General features: G+C 34.3%; 1 protein-coding gene across 1 annotated transcript in view; it reads right to left on the bottom strand.

The window, feature by feature from the left end:
* Window positions 1-8,801: 8,801 nt before the first annotated feature.
* The window catches only part of Tusp (WD40 superfamily protein Tusp), a 407,606-nt gene continuing 395,516 nt past the window's right edge, over window positions 8,802-20,891 (bottom strand). The window contains 3 exon segments of the mRNA XM_068393024.1: window positions 8,802-9,749; window positions 15,431-15,571; window positions 20,553-20,759. Coding sequence (XP_068249125.1) covers window positions 15,455-15,571; window positions 20,553-20,759 — 324 coding nt within the window. The 3' untranslated portion in view covers window positions 8,802-9,749; window positions 15,431-15,454.

The raw sequence follows: 20,891 nt of genomic DNA, 5'->3' as shown, positions 1-20,891 counted from the left end.
AAAAATTAAAGTTTAGTTAGATTTAGCATTTGGATGGTGTGATTCTTCTTTTGGCCTGAAGTAAGTGCTGCTATAGCCCCCAATCTATGGAAGGTCCATTGCCATCAGTAGTAAGGATATCGGGGTCAGCCTTATACCCGTTAAAGAGACAACTGAATCAGCTGCATTCTTTTCAAAACAAATGACTTCTTTATGAGAAATGCCGAATCTCATTTCAGGGTGTGTATCCACCAGGATATGTGACTTACAAATGGTGTACCTGAAGTGGTTGAAATGACTGAGCAGTTGCTTGTCCTATTCCTGCAACTGGTTGATATGGAAACATTTCCAGGTTTAGATCTACCTCTGAAGTGATTTAGTGTATTGTTTAAATGTATTTTTTCTTTATCTCTGCTAATGAAACTTTACATTTTACCTACATTTTCTGTTTCTGGAGTACAGCTGTCATGTTTGTAGTGCTTCATATTTTGTCTTGTTCCTGATAAGATTGAATTTTCAGGATATTTTTTTGGTCTTTGATCCCCTCATTTGTCGATCCTCTCACATGCTTTTATTTAAGTATTATATCAGCAACGTTTGATTGAGATGAAGAGAGTACCACCTCCTCCTGGGTAGCATCTCAATAACAGTTTGGACATTTAAAAAAAAAAAAAAAGTAATCCCCCCATTACTTGGTTAAGTGACTCTTTCATGACTTCGACTTTCAAGTTTAAGAAATCTTGTCCATTTTAAATCTTGGTTCTTGTAACATACGGATTTTTTTTTTTTTTCTTTTTTTTTTTTTTTTTTTTGGTTGATCACTCCCTTCGCGGCATTTCCATACCTGGAACTTTGTCTCACTTCATAGTTTTTAAAGAACGAGTAACAAGAGATTGATGAAATTTATGTGATTCGAATGTGTTGGAAATCGGTAAGGGATGTTTGATTGATGCTCTGAAAGACATTGGAACCGTGGACCCTTAGATTAAGGGAACCACGAAAGTGAAGAGCTTAGAAAAAGTGAAGAGTTGGAAAATAGTCCATAGTTTATTTGGGGAAGGCGATTTTTATAATACTTCAGTGATAACCTTCTGAGGATGTTTTTAAAGAAGGTAGAAATGTAAATTTATTTTGGTTTATATATTCCCTGGCTCTTCTGGACAGACACAGAGTTTTGTCCACATGCTGAGGGAAACTTCATATTGTTTGAGAAAATAAAATTTTTTGGTTGTCAATAATGGAGGTTGTAAGAAATAAAACGCATGCGGATACAAGCATCATGTCGCTTTATATACTTCCATTGAAAACATTGCAATATACAACAATAATTATTAATTGTTAATGGAATGTATTTACAGTATAAAAAACTCCTTGTTTGACCTGCTTCAAAAACCTAAACTGGATTTTGTATATAATTTTTACTATTAGCCCGAAAAGATGTGATGAATGATACACCTCAGGGTTTTACAGGAACAGCAAGTTGTCCATTGGGAGTTTAATTAGCCAATGGATAAAATATGTTTTGATGAGGTACATGTACCCTCTAGTAAAGAAATACCTATAGTCCATTTCTTTTAGCTTGTCATATTTGCACCGACTCGCAGCGGTGCCCTTTTAGCTAGGAAAAGTTTCCTGATCGCTGATTGGTTGGAAAAGATAATTCTAACCAATCAGCGACCAGGAAACTTTTCCGAGCTAAAAGGGCACCGTTGCGACACGGTGCAAATATGACTCGCTAAAAGAAATGGACTATAGTCACCCGATGTGAGGCCTTCTGGAAACGAAAATATTGTTATCTGATGAACCTCCTTGTGGTGTTTCAATTTTGTCTTTCGCTATTATGGTTATTTGGACTGGAAGAGACGGCAAAGAGTGTTCAAATTTAGCACTTGAGAATGTTCACAAGATTCACAGCCATTGGAAACTTGCTCTTACTGCTGACCCCAGCTGGTAAATTTAACTTATAATGACCCATTGAACAAGAAACTTGTCACACTGAAAAGTCCATTCTATTTATTTGGTTTACGACCTAATGTTACGACATTAAGAACAGTATCGTTCTGTTAGCAATATGTAAACGCAGTCTACCTGCAATTCTTAAGATTTAAAGCATATCAATATAGCTAGTCTTTTTCACCTTACCAGTATGACAAGTTTAGTTTCAAATAGAGCATTATTTATCTAAGGCGCATATCGATAGACAGAGTGATCAAAGCAAAGCCACTTATCTTCACTATTTGGACCATGTGTCTGTGGTAGGTGTCTCGTGAAATGGTGGGTGTTGTATTTTTTTTTCTCACTGGAAGGATGATGAAGTTAAACAGAGGGAAGTAAATTGAGCCCTATTCACATCAAACAACAGGGCTGTTAGTTGTTTGTCATGAATCCACTAAATCAGAAGTTCTATCGCAGCATCTACTACTCTGAGCGTTTGAGTCTCGTAGTTTCAACTTTACTTTTTTGGCTGGAGCTACACACACACTCACAAGTAATGATTAAAGCAGTTTCGTTTGCACATGCAAACTGAAACTTTTTCCTCTTTCAAAGCAGCACAAAGCGTCCATGTGTAGTAGTAGTAGTAGTAGTAGTAGTAGTAGTAGTAGTAGTAGTAGTAGTAGTAGTAGTAGTAGTGGTGGTGGTGATTGTGGTACAAATAATAGCAGTCGTAGTAGTTTTAGCGAATAACGGTAGGAGTAGAAGTAACTAGTGACGTGATGGTACTTGTGATGGTATTCCCTAAACGAACTTTCTAATTGTTATTTTTCAGATATATCTGTTTAAAAAGTTTTGCAAGATAAAAACTTGAATGAATTGGAAGTGAGTGAAGTGTTATTTTATATTTAATAAAAATCCACGTACACGCTTTTAAAAGTGAAATGAATATTCTATTTCAATCGTACACTGAAACGTTTCTACTCGTACTTCTTAATGTATTTGTGAGAAACAAAATGCATTACCACAGCCTTAAAGAATGTATGTGCATGTATTTGATTTCAGTCATACATCATATATCCCTCTTCTTCTTTATTCCTTCCCTCTCACATTGAAGGATAGTGTCCATGATTTTAGCTGTGACATTACATCGTCATCCTGCCCATATTGTTATTAGCCAGAAACGTAGAGCTTCCTCTGTTAGGGTTTGGCGGTGAAATTAAAGAAACGGACAGAAATTATAAGAAATATGCTATAAATGTTCGTATGTCCTTCAGCCATTTGTTGAAGTTTTTTTTTTTTTTTTTTTTTTTTTTTTTTTTTTTTTTTGCTGAATAATCAGAGTTTAAGTTTCGTAATGTTTTCGTGTTAGCATCAAAATGTGGTAAGGAATAAGTGATTCTGATATGTGAAGTAATTTGTGAAATTATGTATATTGTCATGAAAGCTTTTGTTGCATCCTAAAACAATCAAACATCAATAGAGAATTTTCTTTCAGTCATCAATAGATTTACGATTTCTTATTTAAGTAAAGATAATCAGAATGTATTTAAAGATCATTTCGTAAAAATCTTTCATTTTGATTTTTTAATTTCCCCTTTAAGGCATGAGAATAAAATCTTGTTTGATTTAACTGTCAGCTGTGTTATCCTTTCCCATGGGGAAAAATTGCCCAGTGAGGAAAGGAAATAAGGAAATGAAAAAAGTATGAGATGTTTTGAACGATTAGAATAAGATATTTTTAATACAGTAGCAACATTAAAACAGATATTTTATATATGAATTACATAAACACTTATGTCAGTTCACCATTTATCTTGCTATTGTTTTTCGATAAGTTGCTTTGAGAAATGCTTTGGTATTTAGGAATTTAAGATGTTATGTTGGAATTATCATCATCATTGTTGATTATGTTGTCTTCACACGTGTTCGGCAAAATTTTTCGAATATGCAAGTTGCAGATTTATTAACCAATTTAATAGGTTAAACCTTCCATATGTAGTACGATCACCGTATTATGAATCATTATATTATGAAGTCCGGCCATAGTTTAGTCACTTTCTATATACTGTTCAAATTTGTCATATGGTCATAATTACACAATCTATGCAATGGTTATTAATTATGGATATTTTACACTGATAACATTAGTTTCATGAACTAAGAAATTTCTTTTTTATGAAAGATTTAAAGATATAAGTGCTCTCATAGGTTAATACCGTCAATAAGTTATAAAACCAGATGGATAGTTCAGTGTGTAGTTTTTCAATTATCAGGAACACAAACCAATTTGCATTTATTTTCTTTGTGAAAAGAACAAGATTATAAGTATTTGGAATTTGAATGAGTATTTATGCTAATTAATATTCCTTTGAATTTATTTTATATATTTTAACACCAGAAGGCTATGATAATTAAAATATCGATTTTTTTTATACCAGTCGGCGAATCTATTACTAGATAAAGATTTTTGTAAACCCCTTTTGTTAACGTGATATGTTTAAAAAGCTTGTGAAATTGAGTTGTATAGCCTTGTAGTTGCCATAACCTTACGTAGAATACATGTGACATGTTCTCGATTTCAATCTGAATTTCTGTTAGTGCTCGAGACCATAGTCTGACGAAACTTGTGCGCCAAGATAGTCTACTACCTCATCAGATTTTATAACTTATTTTAGCAATATCTAAATGCTTCTTGTAAGTATGGAATGAAACTATTTCTTGAAATAGATCTTTACACAATATTCCTAAATCTTGATATTGTTGTTACTGATATTATTCAAGAGATTGTCATTTGAAAGTATTTATATGTGTTTAAAATTAGCTCCTGATGTTGCTATCATTAAAGAGCATAAATTTGTCTTTTGTGTATGATATAAAGTATGCGCTTGCCTGTATTTAGATATTTCTTTTGTGTTATATTTATGTAAATAGTATGCAGTTATATTTATGCTAATTATTATATGCACTGACAGTTTTATACTGAAATGAACACTCGAAAGCTCTTATACCTCGTAGAAATGCATGTATCCTAGTTTAATATTACTCAAGGCTGGAAGGACATGGGTATGTGTAACTATGTTTTTTGGAAGCTGTTATGTTTAAGTGTCCTGAGGAATAGATTATTTATTTGTTAAATAGAAGAATGCAAAGAATAGATTTACTCTTTACCAATAGCTGATATTTTATACATATTTGTTTCGTATATACACTTACAGCATATTATGAACATTTGACAGCGAAAAATAACCATACCAATATTATATACAAGTGAACATCACAAAAAGTTAAACTTTAAATTAAAGATAATAATAAACCAGGCAGTTTTCATTTAATTTCAAGACATAAGCCACTTGGACACGTCTTGTATGTAAAGAAAACTTTATTACAGCATTGCCAGCTGGTTCTATGAATTTGGTATTAACTTACAATTCTGCCAGGTGCAGAGTCTTGTGCTTATGTCTTATAATGAAATGAAATACTGCTATACACATCATAATGGCTTTGCATGGTATTACTTCTTGGTCAGTATGTGCAGTGAAGTGAGTTCAGAATTGGTGAGGAAATGTTGAGATCAAACTTATGTTTTTGTAACCTTCAGTTTTTTTCTTATTATTTTAGATAGTGTTTTAATAGTGAATATATATATATATATATATATATATATATATATATGTATATATATGTATATATATATGTATATATATACAGTATATATATATACTGTGAATATATATATATATATATATATATATATATATATATATATATATATATATATCAGGTTGTATAAAACACTTCTATTCGTCCAATCTTTTTTGAAAGTCTTGTATCATATTTGTTAATTTGCTTTGAAAGAAATTTAGATTTATTGTGATTGGTTATTCCAACATTTGAGACTATTGAATTTTGTTTTCGTTGATTCAAGTTCTTCATAAAAGCTCCTGATTTTCTTGTGTCCATTCTATTTCTTATTTTGCTATTTGTAGTATTATCTGTACATCTTTGGTTTTTATTTGGCGCATATCAAAACTAACATTGGTAATTACCAATATTTATATTACAACCTATTCAGCCAAATCTAAGTTGCTTCATCAGTAGCATCTTTGGTATAATTATATTCTTTGGTATAAGATGAAAATAGAGACACCAAGTCTCCCCTACGAATAACTGTTAACATTAAAACATTTTTATGACCTATTCCTAGATACTATAATAGATTTGGTATTAACGGCACAGTTTTACGATGCTTAAGTAATAACACCATGAAATGGCTCAATTTCAGACAAAAAAAGATGAAGAAATTTCAGGCTTTATAACTTTGATCTAACCAGGCCATCCTTTTACCTAAAGAATCTTTGGGTATGGTGACTCAAGCCCCTTGCCCACTTATTTATTTAGCTACATGAAGAAAACAATAGAAAACGTCTTAATTAAAGTACATTATCTTTAAAAATGTTTGCGTATCTCCTTGATTTCTAGCTTGGCAGCATCACAGTCCTTCACAGTGTTCATTACAATGTAATGCTTTACTCAGCTCCCCCTGTTTATCTTTCTCACACACTCACGCTCAAACACACACCAGCGGTCGTAAGTTGAAGTATAAACCTCATCCTTAATGAAGTTTACTTTTAAACAGAGAAAGCACTGAAGATTTTTTTTCCAGTTGGCGTACGACACTCTCATGTGTCGCACTTTCTATGTACAGATGGTTTCTACTTGCTACTCATAGTGTACAAAATAGGCAGAAATAATTCAGCGTCATAAGTAATAATTGGGATGGATTGTTTAATAAGACTCTTTGAAGAGACATACACTCTCTCTCTCTCTCTCTCTCTCTCTCTCTCTCTCTCTCTCTCTCTCTCTCTCTCTCTCTCTCTCTCTCTCTCTCTCTCTCTCTCACTTTTCTACACACACACACACACTCACACTATAGGGCTTCTTATCTATGAGTGTGCGTTTTCAATCCAAGGTGAATGGTAAATTGTATAGCATTATCGAAAATGGTTCGCTGTAGATTTTAAATTAAATCCTTAAGCAGATTAGTATACCGGAGTGCAAACAGGAAAGTCCATATATGTTCCTTAATCGATGATATTTTGATAAACCCTATGCATTTTCCGATTTATTTATATGGATTGTTATTGTTACCATTGATAACTTTGTGTGAAGGGAAAGGAAGCTGATTCATAAGAATTTGTTATCATTCAATTCCAAGGGTAGAATTTTCGTAGAAAGTCCCTAAGAAATAAAAGAAATATGCATTGGAACAATTTTGTGAATTCCGTTACATATCCATGTTCAGTTTAACAGCTGCATTTGATAATGTTATTTACATATCTGTATCTTTTTCATATATGAATGTAATATTTAGATAGTATTTTATTATTATTTTATGTTAATCGTTCCTAATTTATGCAATTTACTGAATGTCTTACCAATTAATTAATACACGTATATTTATCTTTATTTTAATTCCTATGCTGTTATTTCCTGTAAAAATTCTTATAGATATTTCAATAGTTTTTCCTAGACCTTTTTGGCTTTACTACGAAAGTTGATATGCAATCTTTACTGCAAAGGAGACTTGTTTAATGTTTTTCATAATCTCTTGGATGGGATTTCATGTTTGAACCTGGAATAGAAGTTATTGTGTCAGTTTTATATTCATACTTCCCTTGGAAACTTAATCTGATTCTATATCCAATATCCCCTTACATCATAAGGAAAGGGTAAAACTTGGCGCTGCTTAATAAAACTGAATTTCCACTATGAAGAAATTGAACTTAATAAGAAATTTTTGTTTTTTAAGGGGCAGGGCTTGTTGTATTCAAATCACCATTTTTATCTTTTGTAAACATAAAACTTACAAGCTAAATTTGAAATTGTAAACTGCTTCAACAAACAGTGAGCGGATCAATGGCTCTCTTCAGTTTCTGAAGAAGTAAAGGATCCTATTTTTCTCTTTTAGGTTTTGAAATGCCGATAGTAAATAATTCCTGTCTAAATAAATTAGCTGCCTTCAACCACTGATTCGCTTTCTGCGTGTAGCCAGTCTCAAGTAGCTCTCTGGTACTTCAGCAAGTTGTATCCATGGCCTTAGTTTAATCAGTCTTGTTTGTTTTTGTTAGAAATGCTAAAAAGTTTAATCACAAGGCATCATGTTGTCTGAGTTGGATTTTTTTTAAGGATAAGAACTCACTTGAGCTGATTCCAGAAGGAATGATATTATTTATGAGAATACAACATTGAATCCGACGTGTCTATTTATCTTTGTAGAATTTTTTTAGTCTGTTCCTCTTTTGAACAAGGAACAATGCTGTGGTTTTGTACACCTTAGTAATGCTGGAGCGGCATTTATAACTAGAATGCATATCTTTTCAGGGTTGCTACATTCAGCTAGCAAGGTGGCGAAGGTCATCAGGTGGGTGAAGGATACGATTCAGGTTAAGGCTGGATGTAATTAATACAAGTACAAGTAATACTCGAAAATTACAACAGGTAAAGTCAGGAGTTGTAATTTTCGAGTATTACTTGTACTTGTATTAATTACATCCAGCCTTAACCTGAATCGTATCCTTCACCCACCTGATGACCTTCGCCACCTTGCTAGCTGAATGTAGCAACCCTGAAAAGAGAATTGTCCGTAGAATCGAGAAATTGGACAAGAAATTGAATTCTGCCGATGCAGCCATAGTATTCAACTCTACCTGTTTGAAGGAGGGTCTCCTACCAAGATATAGAATGCATATCCATATGTCTTATATATTAAACATATGAAATCCAATATTGCATATTTCAGTTGTTAAAATTTACGGTTTATGACAATTTTTTTTTTTACTGAATTTAATGAAAAAAATCCTTTTGCACATATTTTGCAATCTAGTTTCTAGCTAATATTCATATTACTCCAATTACATATTATGGTCATATTTACTTTTATATAATTTAATTTTCGTTACTCAAATTATATTTCTCATATTGGTTATTATAATCAATTTACAATAATTAACTTTCAGTTTTACCATCAATGCTTTAAGAACTAAAGTTTTTCTGACCATGAAAATCACATTTATCAGTAGTAGGAAATTATTCCCTTTGGTATAATAGCCGTTAAATTAAAAAGTATTTGATAATATCAGATCAGTAATTTTCAATTGGTATAAGTTTGTTCGTGCTTCTTTTGTTTGTGTGTTATTTTTCTTATAGTTTGTTTTAAATCCATAGATTAACTTCCAAATGCACCAGAGAGCATCTTAATTTTCTTAATAAACCAATTACGATATATTATCACATACAGTATTGTCAGATGTGTCTGTACAAAAAACGTGGCGGCCTTATATAAGACATGAAAGTGTATATTGTATGTATTTATTTACTCCTTTTGAAGTGTTTTGCGACTCATACAAAAATGAGCGTTATCATACCGCAGGCACTGGCACAACACCAACGTAAATATGGCCACACAATACTAACACAAATTTGTATGGAAAATTTCTCCAACTGAAATATCCTGTTTGTTCAAATGTCTAAGAACGCACATTCATTTCTGTACTGTACAGCATAATGTCAAATAGACTCTTTCACTCTTTCCACGCAGTGTTCACATATTTTAAACACGCACTTTTTACTGTTACACGCACTTGTTTTCTGTCTGTTATTTGTAACGGTGGCAATGACACTCAACGAGGAAAAGTGGTTTTATAACAAATAGTTATCAATATTATATTTTGTTCACCAGAAAAACACAGAAATACTCCTCCTTTATAGCTCTCACTAACGCCTCTTCGATGACGTCACCAGAACTCGAGGATCAACACACTATGGCTGTGTGAGGCCTGCGGATGGGGGGAGAAAGGGATTCAATTAGTGTTTTGTCATGTGTTTACTTAATGCTTAATAATATATGTACCTTTAAATTTTCCTAATCATGCTGAGACATATAATAAATTAGGGACCCAAGCGGAGGCGCGCACACAGACACATATATATATATATATATATATATATATATATATATATATATATATATATATATATATATATATATATATATACATATATATATGTATATATATATATATATATATATATATATATATATATATTATATAAAGGTTAAAGGTGTCCGACCTCAGCAGTGGTCTCCCCAGTAAACAGCTTAAACGCACGATCCCGGGATGGGATCGATCTGCCGTCATGCGAATGATAGGCAAACACATTACCACTGTACTAGCCAGGAGGCTAGTGTATATAGTTATCTATCTATCTATCTCTATATCTATTATATACGTGTGTATATATATATATATACGTATATATATAATATATATATATATATATATATATATATATATATATATATATATATTCCCGTGGGAAGTCTGAAAGTGAAAAATTATGGAGTATTGCTGCTGTGGGCGTTGTGAAAGTAATCAATTGATCAAATGCACGAGTTTTTTTTTCCAGAAATACTCTTGAAAAAACTAGAAAAATCAGTTATATCTATTTCAGTTTTTCAGTTATAAGTACGCATGAGCATGGTACAAAAGAATAGAGTGGACTTTCTAAAAGTTTTAAACTTTGTGACAAAAGTGAAAGACACTGATTGTGGTAGGGGTGGCTTTAAGATGCAAAATTAGGTAAGGGTAAAGATTGTAGTGCTTGGAAGACTTGAATGAGTACAAATTTATTAGCATGGTGATTGTATGGATATATGTTAAGGTTAGTTGTTGCTGGACATAGCTTATATAGAATAGCACAAGTTAACGTGATTATAATTGATGCTATTAAATATTTGTTCTTAAAGGAATACTTTCCTTGGTTATTGAAGTGGAAGATTTGAAAATTTATTGAATGATGAGAACAGATCTGAATAACACAAGTGGATTTTTTTTGTGGGAATTATAAAATGCTTTTAAAATTTGTTGTTGATGAAAGAAATGCAATCTGGAGGTATACAGATATCTAAAGGCATAAAAAGATTCATTTGATTTTATAAGAGATGCTTTTACATAATTATGAACGTGTAAATAATTGAATGACCGTAATGTGGACGGTGTACCTGGAACTGGGAAAGATTCAAAGGAATGAGTGAGAGCTATGATTATTTGTATAAGGGTGCAGGTGATGAAGAGGACGACTAAGGTTTACAGGTGTATAACATCATTTAGTGTACCAGTGAAGGTGTAAGAAAGGATATCCAATGAGAGAGATAGAATTGCTAGTAAAATAGTTCTATGTGCTTAGACATAGTAGTGAGATTGATTCAAATGTGTTAGGAAACAATTATATGATATTTTTTAGATTAGTTCAGAAATATCTAAGACATTATGGGCCTAGAAAATGCAAATGGGACGAGTTAAAGCAAAGTTTTATAATGATAGTACAGCAAACGCTCTATGAGTTGGTATTATACTAAAGAATGTCCGAGCTAAGAGTGTAGTATATTTTTGTCTTTTTAATGCATTTTGATAAAAGGGTTAGAGAAATGATCGATCAAAGGAGCGTTGATGTTTTAAGCTTGAAAAAGAAACTGTCAATAGCATTCATGTTAGAGAAGTTTGATCAGTATACCTTCGGAATAATGGTGATAATCCACAATAACCATAAACCAATTGAAGTTATTTTGTCAAAATCATTGAGTTAGGCAACCCTGCGAGTTCAGTCAGTGAGGATGATTATTTTTCACTATGATTATGATTTCGTTTGGATGAAAGGAGAGAAGTTATATCTGGTAGATACGCTAAGTCGAGCTTACTTGGAAGTGCAGGGTGATATGCCAGATCCAATAATCTGTGTATTTGCACCTCAAGTTTTACCTGACAAGAGGGTGGAAGAAATCCAGGAGGCAGCTGCAAATGATCTGCTCTATCAACAACTGATAGATTATATCCTACAACGTTGGCCTGAGTTCAGACACGGAAGTTGCAGATGAAGCCAAAACTTTCTTTGAATTTCTAGACACATTAGCATATGAAAATGATATGATATGTAAAGATGAGAGGATCTTCATACCAAAAAGTTATCATCCAGTGTTTGAAAAGCTAATGCACACTTCTCACAATGCTCTACAATCAATGATGGGGTAAGCATAAGAAACTGTTTATTAGCCTCGAATGCTCAAAGACGTTGAGATGATGGCAAATGAGTGTCAAAGCTGTCAAGAGCTGAATTCAAACAACCGGAAAGACTCATTACAAATAATTTAGAAAGTCAGCCTTGAAAGAAGATTGGATGCTATTTATTTTAGCTTGAAGGTCGGTGACTATCTACTGGTTGTCGTTTATTGTACCAATTTAATTAAGTACAAGTACCTGAAATCTCCAACAGCGAGAAATATTCGTGGAATGGATATGTTTGCTAGATTTGAGAGACCTAAGACTTTGGTGAGGGACAATGCTTCACAGTTCACTAGTCCCGAATTCCAGAACTTTATCAAAGAATGGAACATTAACCACCAAACATCATCACCTTATCACCAGCAAGGCAGTGGGAAGGCCAACGCTACAGTAAAAATAGTTAAGAACTTAATGAAGAAATGTCTAAAGGAAGGTTAGAACATTTATCTTGCACCACTCTAGCAGAGAAGTATGTCAAGTATGTCAAGACAAGAATCTGTTAGTCCTACTGAAGCACTGTTTGCAGGAAAATTGTGACTCCACTGCCTGTGAAACGGATGAAAGAGGAGATGAGCTACCCTAAGATGCAGCAAAATTGATAATGGAGAAGGCATGCAACAGTGGAGCTAAAAAGCTACCAGATCTCTGCATTGATCAGTATTTGCCCTGTAAGAATGGCAACACAAAGACATCTTAGAAATCGGGTAGAACCATAAATCACCTAGATGAAAGAAAATATCTCGCCCAAGGCCAGGATGAAGGAACGTACGTCAGAAACAGAGTTGATTTGAGACCAAGATCTGAGAATTTGAACCAGAACTCAATCCATATCTACCAGGATCAAGGTTAACTACAAGTATACTGACAAATACCAGAATACCGGAAGACAACCCACAGTGAACCTTTTCATCTCCCCGGTGAAGATAGTGCTCATCATCTCAGTGAATCCAATCATTCTGGAAATATAAGGCAAAGAAGTCTGAGGAACCTGAAACTTTCAAGTTAAGAAGTGAAGCCCAGGGCTGTAGAACGACCTCAGAGGGAAAAAATGTAATCTAAATGCCTTATGTGAATGATAAGAATTTTTTGTAGGAATTGAAATTTTGATCTTGAGAATAAGTAACTAACAGTTTGATGTTAATTATAATATAAAATGTTTATCTTAAATTTGAAAAAAGAGGGATGTTAACAATCCACATTCAAACTGCGTACAAACTATGCTGGATGTTTCCAGAACCCCTCGGGTCGATCATTCCTTAACACTTAAGAGGGGTCCACATGTTTCGGTATGATATTAGTAAGTTCCCCATGTCCATAAATAAGGCTGATAACTGAATGCCCTCATTTGTATTCTGTTCTGTTTAGTCATTCAACCAGTCTGTTAATTGTATTCACATACTTTAGTGCTCTCTTTATATTTGCTGATATATCATAGAAGACTGTGTGTACTTATATTTAATAAACCACCTGATAATTGATATAGAATTGTTTGTCATTTCTACATCGCCTACGGCTAGTGTCAATAACTCCCATTTATTAACAATTTATTAACATTTCGCCAGTTTTTGACATCATCAACCACTCCTTTTCTTACCACACACTCCCTATACATCTCCCTGCTGAAACTTTCTCATATCTCTACCCATATAGAAGTTTAGCCTTTATGTAGGCATACGCTCTGTACTGCATTTGTTTCATACACACGCATACATTGTAATGCTATTGATTTTTTATCTCTCGCTCACTCCCGCACTGATTATAGAGAAACCTGTTTAAGCCTGCCATCCCATGTTTGAATTTTGGTGACATTGTTGCACTCTACTGCTTTTATATAAGCTCGCTATCTCTTGTATAAACCTCACTTGGATACACCTAGCCTCTCTGTTAGTACCTAACAGCTACGTTGCCACAGCACCATTGTGTGAGACGCACCTTCAAACCAACTCAGTTACTCACCTGTTTACATATTCAGTTTTAACCTATGCTTGAATCCGATTGTTCCCTGATACACCATACATCCTCAACACTTTCCACTATGCATATCTTACCAGGATCTACTTTTTTCCTTTCGTGGAAATTGCTCCCACATAGATAAGATCATCATCATCATCATCTCCTACACCCATTGACGCAAAGGGCCTCGGTTAGATTTCGTTAGTCATCTCTATCTTGAGCTTTCAATTCAATACTTCTCCATTCATCAACTACTTAGCCCCAAAAATGAGCTTTTGGGACGATTATTTTGTGCTAGAAAGACTCGTTTTTACTCGGTGTGTTTTACGCAACAATTACGGTTTCCAAAAAAGGTTCATATGATTTCAGCGTCATTTAGGCCATACAAGCGGACAAAACATACTTTTTTGGTCTCACACAATATATTTAATTGGAATATTGGGCCATATCGTAATCAGAATATAATATTTCATATGGAAAACTGTACATACTTTATATTCATATACGAAGTTTAACAGATTATCTTCCTTAAATTTATATTAAGAAAAAACTTTGTCCCTCGTGTTTTGTTTGTTTTTCTTTTGAAGAATGCGGTTTTCATTAAGTCTGCGAGTGTTTCGAAAAATATCTCACTTTTCATGTAAAGATTTATTTTTGTCATTTTAAGAATTAATTTTTTTTTCATGTTTGAATTCAATTACGATGATTTGTAAAAAGGCTTCATGTTTGGAGTAATACATTCTAAAGTGGTTCGTTTTCTATCTGGGAAATTTTGTGATATATTAAATTAAATGCTATAATGTGCTCTCAATGAGATTTAAACGTAAATGTGCTTGTGCTAGTGCTTGTTTACTATATTAAGACGGCAAATAATATTATGCCTTTATAGATAAACCTGTTAATCGTAATTTATGAGGCCATCGTGTTTTGTGATATTGAAATATCTCTGTAAAGTGTTAATTGTTACCTGCTGAAACGGAATGAAAGTAAATGAAAAATTAATTTATATTTCATTGTTCTCTTCATTCTCAACGTTTTGTGAAAATGGTTGTTGTATTAACTGATACAAATCATCTGTAATTTTTAATTTCCCAGTGTGTAATTAGTAATTTATTGAAATAATTATAACCGTAGCTAGCCCTATGAATGTTTTACCATTTACCCCATGCACCAAGACTATCTCAGTGGTGTGTTATTTAAGATAAATGGTTTTGAAAAAATAGGAACAAAGTTTTTCAATATAATTTTTCCGTATTTGCTTGTAAATTTGATTGCACTAGCATTTCTACTGACATTGCAATGGGTGTGACGTCATAGAATTGTAGTTTTCCATATCAACCAACAGTGCATTTAGAGAAACGGTAGGTGATTATGGTATTCGTTTTCTATGTCTAGATATATACCCATTTTCTGTGACTTTTATGGTAGACTGCATGACTGATCACCTGGCTCTCTGGATGCATCCTATATCATTTGAGTCTCTGCGTGACGTTTGCTAGAGCGACAGCGAATGCTTGAACGGCACTAAAAGGGTACTGAAAGTCCAGAGTGTAGGCGTTGCCATCAATCCTGCCAAACTGCATGACCTGTGAATAGAGAACAGAGTTGAAATCGTATGATGCGTTACTGTTTTCTACATGGAGGTTCTTAATGAAATTTTACAGATAAAGCCTTTGAAAAATTAAGCATGCAAATAATATCTTCAGGTGGTTCCTCATATTAATTAAACAGTAAAAATAATTTTAAATCATTTTTGCTTAAATTATTCTCAAACATAACTTAATCTTCCTTGTCTTGGGTCATAACTAAAAGTCCTTGTATATTCAAATAGGCATTTATCATTCATGGGGAATTTTTTTTTTTTTTTTTTTACCTTTAGGAGCCATTCCCTTGATCTCCCATGCTTAAATCTTTTATCGCATTGGGATCGAAACGTAAGCCCTAATTATCCTCGACTTCTAGATGTTTAGGTTATTTAACAATTGTGATGTGCCAGTAAGTTAAACATGTAGAAAATAATGAATAATTTTGGAGAACCCATATATTACGGTTATGATAATCATTTGTCCGTCATTACCTCCTCTAATAGAACTAAAAGTAGGTTACTTGTTCAACTTTATTTGTTGCTATTGAACCGGTGTGATTGTTAAAAATGGCATTACAGCATCGCTTTTTATGATTATATATATACTTGTGTGTGTATGTGTATATATATATATATATATATATATATATATATATATATATATATATATATATATATATATATAAGCGAGTGAGCTCTGCCCAAGCAAGAACTATTTGGGTTTGAGAAGGCTGTGGCTCAAGGAAGTTAACAGGAATTGTTAGCATATTAGCCCAGCCGTTTTCGGTAAAAATATGGAGGAATCGTTCATATTCGGTTAAAAGCACCAAATATTGCACAAAGTTAGCTTTTGATGAACCTTTTGAAATGTATTAGAGACCCATTTGATATCTTTCCAATATGGCCGCTTTTTTCAAGATGGCCGCCAAATTTCAGGAAAATGTTGCTATTCGAAGGATTTTCATCGTATAGTTACTATTTTGGAGTCTTTACTTATATTTTCAAGGATGTTCTAAACAATGAGAATAAAAATAAGCACAGGAGAACAATATTTTACCAGCAAATGCCCATTTAAATTCTGAAATAAGTCAAACATATTGAAAAATTGCTCTAAATGTTGTTATCTGTCTCAAATGGCTCTATAGCTCCATATATAATGTGCTCAAAAAGTATAAACTGATGCTACATTAGTATTTTATAAATGAAATAATTAACCACAATAACATCTATAATTATGTTGCCATAATGTATGCAGTGTTGTCATAATGTATGCAGTTCATTAACTGCCCTACTATTTTAGTTTACTCTATACTCACCAGGAATTGTTTATATTTTTTGTCATACACCAGGGGAGCTTTATGTTACTGGGCCTAACTGAAAACAGTGCACAACTCCAAAGATGGATAGTTGGCTGGGCCAGAAGTGTCAAGAGTTGTGAATGTGTTTGAAACTGTGGTGGATGGACTCCGGGGACAGGCGGAAAAGCATTCAGACCAAAGACACCATGAAGCTCAACAGGGGGTACAGACAACATACAGAAAGCAAGTCAAATCCTTGTGTGATACATTAGAAGACATGGGAAATTCATTCATGGAAGATTCATCTGATCTTCTTGTATTAGGCACCCAGGATGTTGTAGACAAAGAGGTTATAGAAACCGTAAGGCATATCAAAAGGGTGGGAAATGAACAATATAGTAATTTTGTGAAGGAACGACTAGAAGACAGAACCAAAAGTCTGACAGACCCTATCAAAAGGAACAAATTTCCTCTATTCAGCAGCCAGCTTACCCGCAAAGTGTCAAAGGAGAAGCAACAAATTGCATCATTGAAACAAGACTGTTCTCTTTTCTCTAAACTGTATGTGTCTTGCCAAGTAAGAGATGGGGATATTGATGAGTTTTTCCGCCATGAGAATCAGTCCAGTCCACCATCATTGTCACAGGGTGGGAAACCTCGACATGGGACCAAAGCTGATCTTCTCCCATTTATAAAAAAGCATAGTACCACAATCAAGTACAAGCCTGATACTGATGGGGCTGCCATTGTTAATATGCTTAACCCAGGAGCATCAAGAACATTTCAAGAGTATGCTGACCAGATATTTGTACCACATGTAAAGCGTCAACTGGAGTCGGCAAGAAGAGTTGATATTATCTTTGATCAATACTTCCAAGACAGTCTGAAGGCGACTGCTAGGAGTCTCAGAGGAGAGGGGGACCGCAGAAAAGTAAAGGCTAACACTCCTGTTCCTGGCAACTGGAAGGCTTTCTTGGGGTGTGATGCAAACAAAGCCGAGCTCTTCAGTTTTTTAGCGGATCAATGTACTACTCTCAGCTGTCCAGAGGGCAAGCAAATTATGTCCACAAAAGGAGAATTGGTCCTTTCAACCCCCAGAGGGACAGTATTGATCAAATATCTCCGTGCTCCCATGAGGAAGCAGACACGAGGCTTCTTCTCCATGCAAAAGATGCTGTTCAACATGGTTGTGAGAGGATCATGATCAGAACTGTGGACACTGATGTAGCAGTGTTAGCTATAGCATCGTGTCTTCCAATTCATGCAATGAACTGTGGATCAGCTTTGGGGTTGGGGACAACTTCAAATATATCCCTGTACACACCATAGCTGGTTCTCTAGGTCCAAAGTCTCGAGCTGTGCCTATGTTTCATGCCTTCAACGTGTGTGACAACACATCCTCCTTTGCTGGTAAAGGGAAGAAATCTTCTTGGGAGGCGTGGCAAATATGTGAAAGTGTAACTGAGGTGTTTTCAGACCTTGGGAATGTACCAACACTAGAGAGAATTGACCAGCACATGGCAAACCTTGAGCGATTTGTTGTTCTGCTTTATGACAAAACAAGCACTGCTACATCAGCTGATGAAACGAGAAAAGATCTCTTCACCAGGAAAGGCAGGTCTATTGATTTCATACCACCAACTTCTGCTGCTCTCTACCAGCATGTCAGTAAAGCATCTTATCAAGCGGGTCATGTTTGGGGCCAGTCACTTCTCCCCAATCCCGTGTTACCTTCACCTGTTGAATAGGGTTGGATGAAAGGACCTGGGAATGCATGGGAACCCTATTGGTCAGATCTGCCTCAAGCATCAGTTTCCGGTATGGAATTCCTGAAATATGGATGTGTCAAAGGCTGCAGAGGAAGATGCAAGTGTGTGAAAGCACAACTAGCATGTACGGCTCTGTGTAAATGCGGGGGGATTGTGACCGTGTGTGATTAGACTGTGTACTTAAATTAGTCATTTCAGTACTGTACTAGCAATGATGGTTACAAGGATGAGACCTATTTTGGGATTAAGTTAATATAAAACTCTTCATATTGAGTTAATAAAACACTGTACTTATGTTTGACATTCAAATACATTCTTTACTTTGCGTTAAATTATAGAAAAAATATGATTACACCCGGTTTAATATTTTTGTAGGCAATTTCTGTTACAGAAAGGCCATTTGCTCCTTAAATATTTGTCTGATGTGCTTACATTTGCTTTTAATGTTTAGAACATCCTTGAAAATATAGGTATAGACTCCAAAATTGTGACTATACGATGAAAATCCTTCAAATGCCAGCATTTTCCAGATTTTTGGCGGCCATCTTGAAAAAAGCGGCCATATTGGAAAGATATCAAATGGGTCTCTATCACAATTCAAAAGGTACATCACATCTCAAGCTAACTTTGTGCAAAATTTGTTGCTTTTAACCAAATTTGAACGATTTTTTACTGAAAACGGCTGGGCTATTTATATTTAAACCGCTGGACACCCCAATGTTTAGATATAAACCCCAGACACCCCGGTGTTTAGATTTAAACCACAGACATCCAGGTGTTTAGATTTAAACCCCAGACATCCGGTGTTTAGATTTAAACCACAGATATCCAGGTGTTTATATTCAAAATTTAGGCACCCTGGTGTTTAGATTTAAAAACCAGACAGCCAGGTGTTTATATTTAAACCCCAGACATCCATATGTTTACATTTAAACCCCAGACATCCAGGTGTTTATAGTTAAACCTCAGACACCCGGGTATTTAGGTGTAGCCAAAGTCTAAATTTATGTAGATCTTGGGTTTAGCAACGAACTTCAAAAGTCGACTTCGCCCGAAGTTTCTAGTACAGGTAGTTACTTTTTCCTTAACACGTAAAATACCATATTGTCCATGAAAACTAACACATATTGATCATCAAAATATGTGATGTACTTTGTCATTTGCTACCAACGGAAACTACTGTTTAGTGTCTAGATTGGAAACTGAAATTGTTCATATTTGATGGTTACCACTTATTAGGCAATTTATATAAAAAAAATTATACAAGAATTTTTTTTTTTTTTTTTTAGTAATTATGATGAATACGAGTTCTGATAACATGGTTTTGCAGAACTACCAGTAATCCAATTGCCTATAGGGTTCTTCAAGAATCTGCCTATTCTTGTTAAGAGGATGTCTGAAGCCCTTGAAAAATATAGTCAATTAGATAAAGCTTTAAACTTTCGGTATTTGTTAATTAGCATGATATATATTAGCTCATAGTTTCAATCTCTTTACAGTTGATCCTAAACTCTTTTCCATTAGAGACGAAGGGCCATATTACAACTCTTAACTACTAAATCACAGCTGCTTCAATACATTTAACCAAAGTGGAGTAATAATGTAGAAATGTTGAAGACATTGTTTCAAATACATAACTAATTGTATATGATATATTTCAAGTGTTTTTATCAAAAGGTTCCAGAAATCTGTCTCTGAATTATTGTTTGTGGTAGTCTTAACGTGAGCATTAATTCATAACCAAAGTTGTATTTTTCCATAGTTTACAAAATTGCCTGCAGTTACCCTACGCTGTGTATTATATAAAAGTTAATTTAACAGTACATAATATCAAAATGTTTTTGATTCCTCAATAACCAATAGGTCCGATCTAACGATGGCCTCTGTATTTCACATCTCATGAACATCATCTTACCTGTTTTCCCTTGAACTCGATCTGGAAATTCTTAGCCGACTCTTGGGTGACTCGCCCTCCGAAGTCGAGCTGGTACACCTGCGAGTTCTCATTCCATAAGGGAGCTTTGTTGTGCATGACGAACTGGCGATGTCGTGGCGTGGACGAGCCCGAACTGTCGTTTCCGCTGCCTCCACTACCGTCGCTTCGACCTCGGGATCGGCGTAGCTGTTGGATTTGGGCGATTGTATTTAATTTTCTTAAAAATTCTTTATTAATTTGATTATCTGCACCATAAAATTATATGTTGGGTTAAAAGCACGAACTGAGAGAGAGAGAGAGAGAGAGAGAGAGAGAGAG

This window comes from Palaemon carinicauda, chromosome 1 (assembly GCF_036898095.1).
Source record: "Palaemon carinicauda isolate YSFRI2023 chromosome 1, ASM3689809v2, whole genome shotgun sequence".
Lineage (NCBI taxonomy): Eukaryota > Metazoa > Arthropoda > Malacostraca > Decapoda > Palaemonidae > Palaemon > Palaemon carinicauda.
Note: the sequence above shows the minus strand (reverse complement) of the source record. Positions and strands in the feature narration are given on the sequence as shown.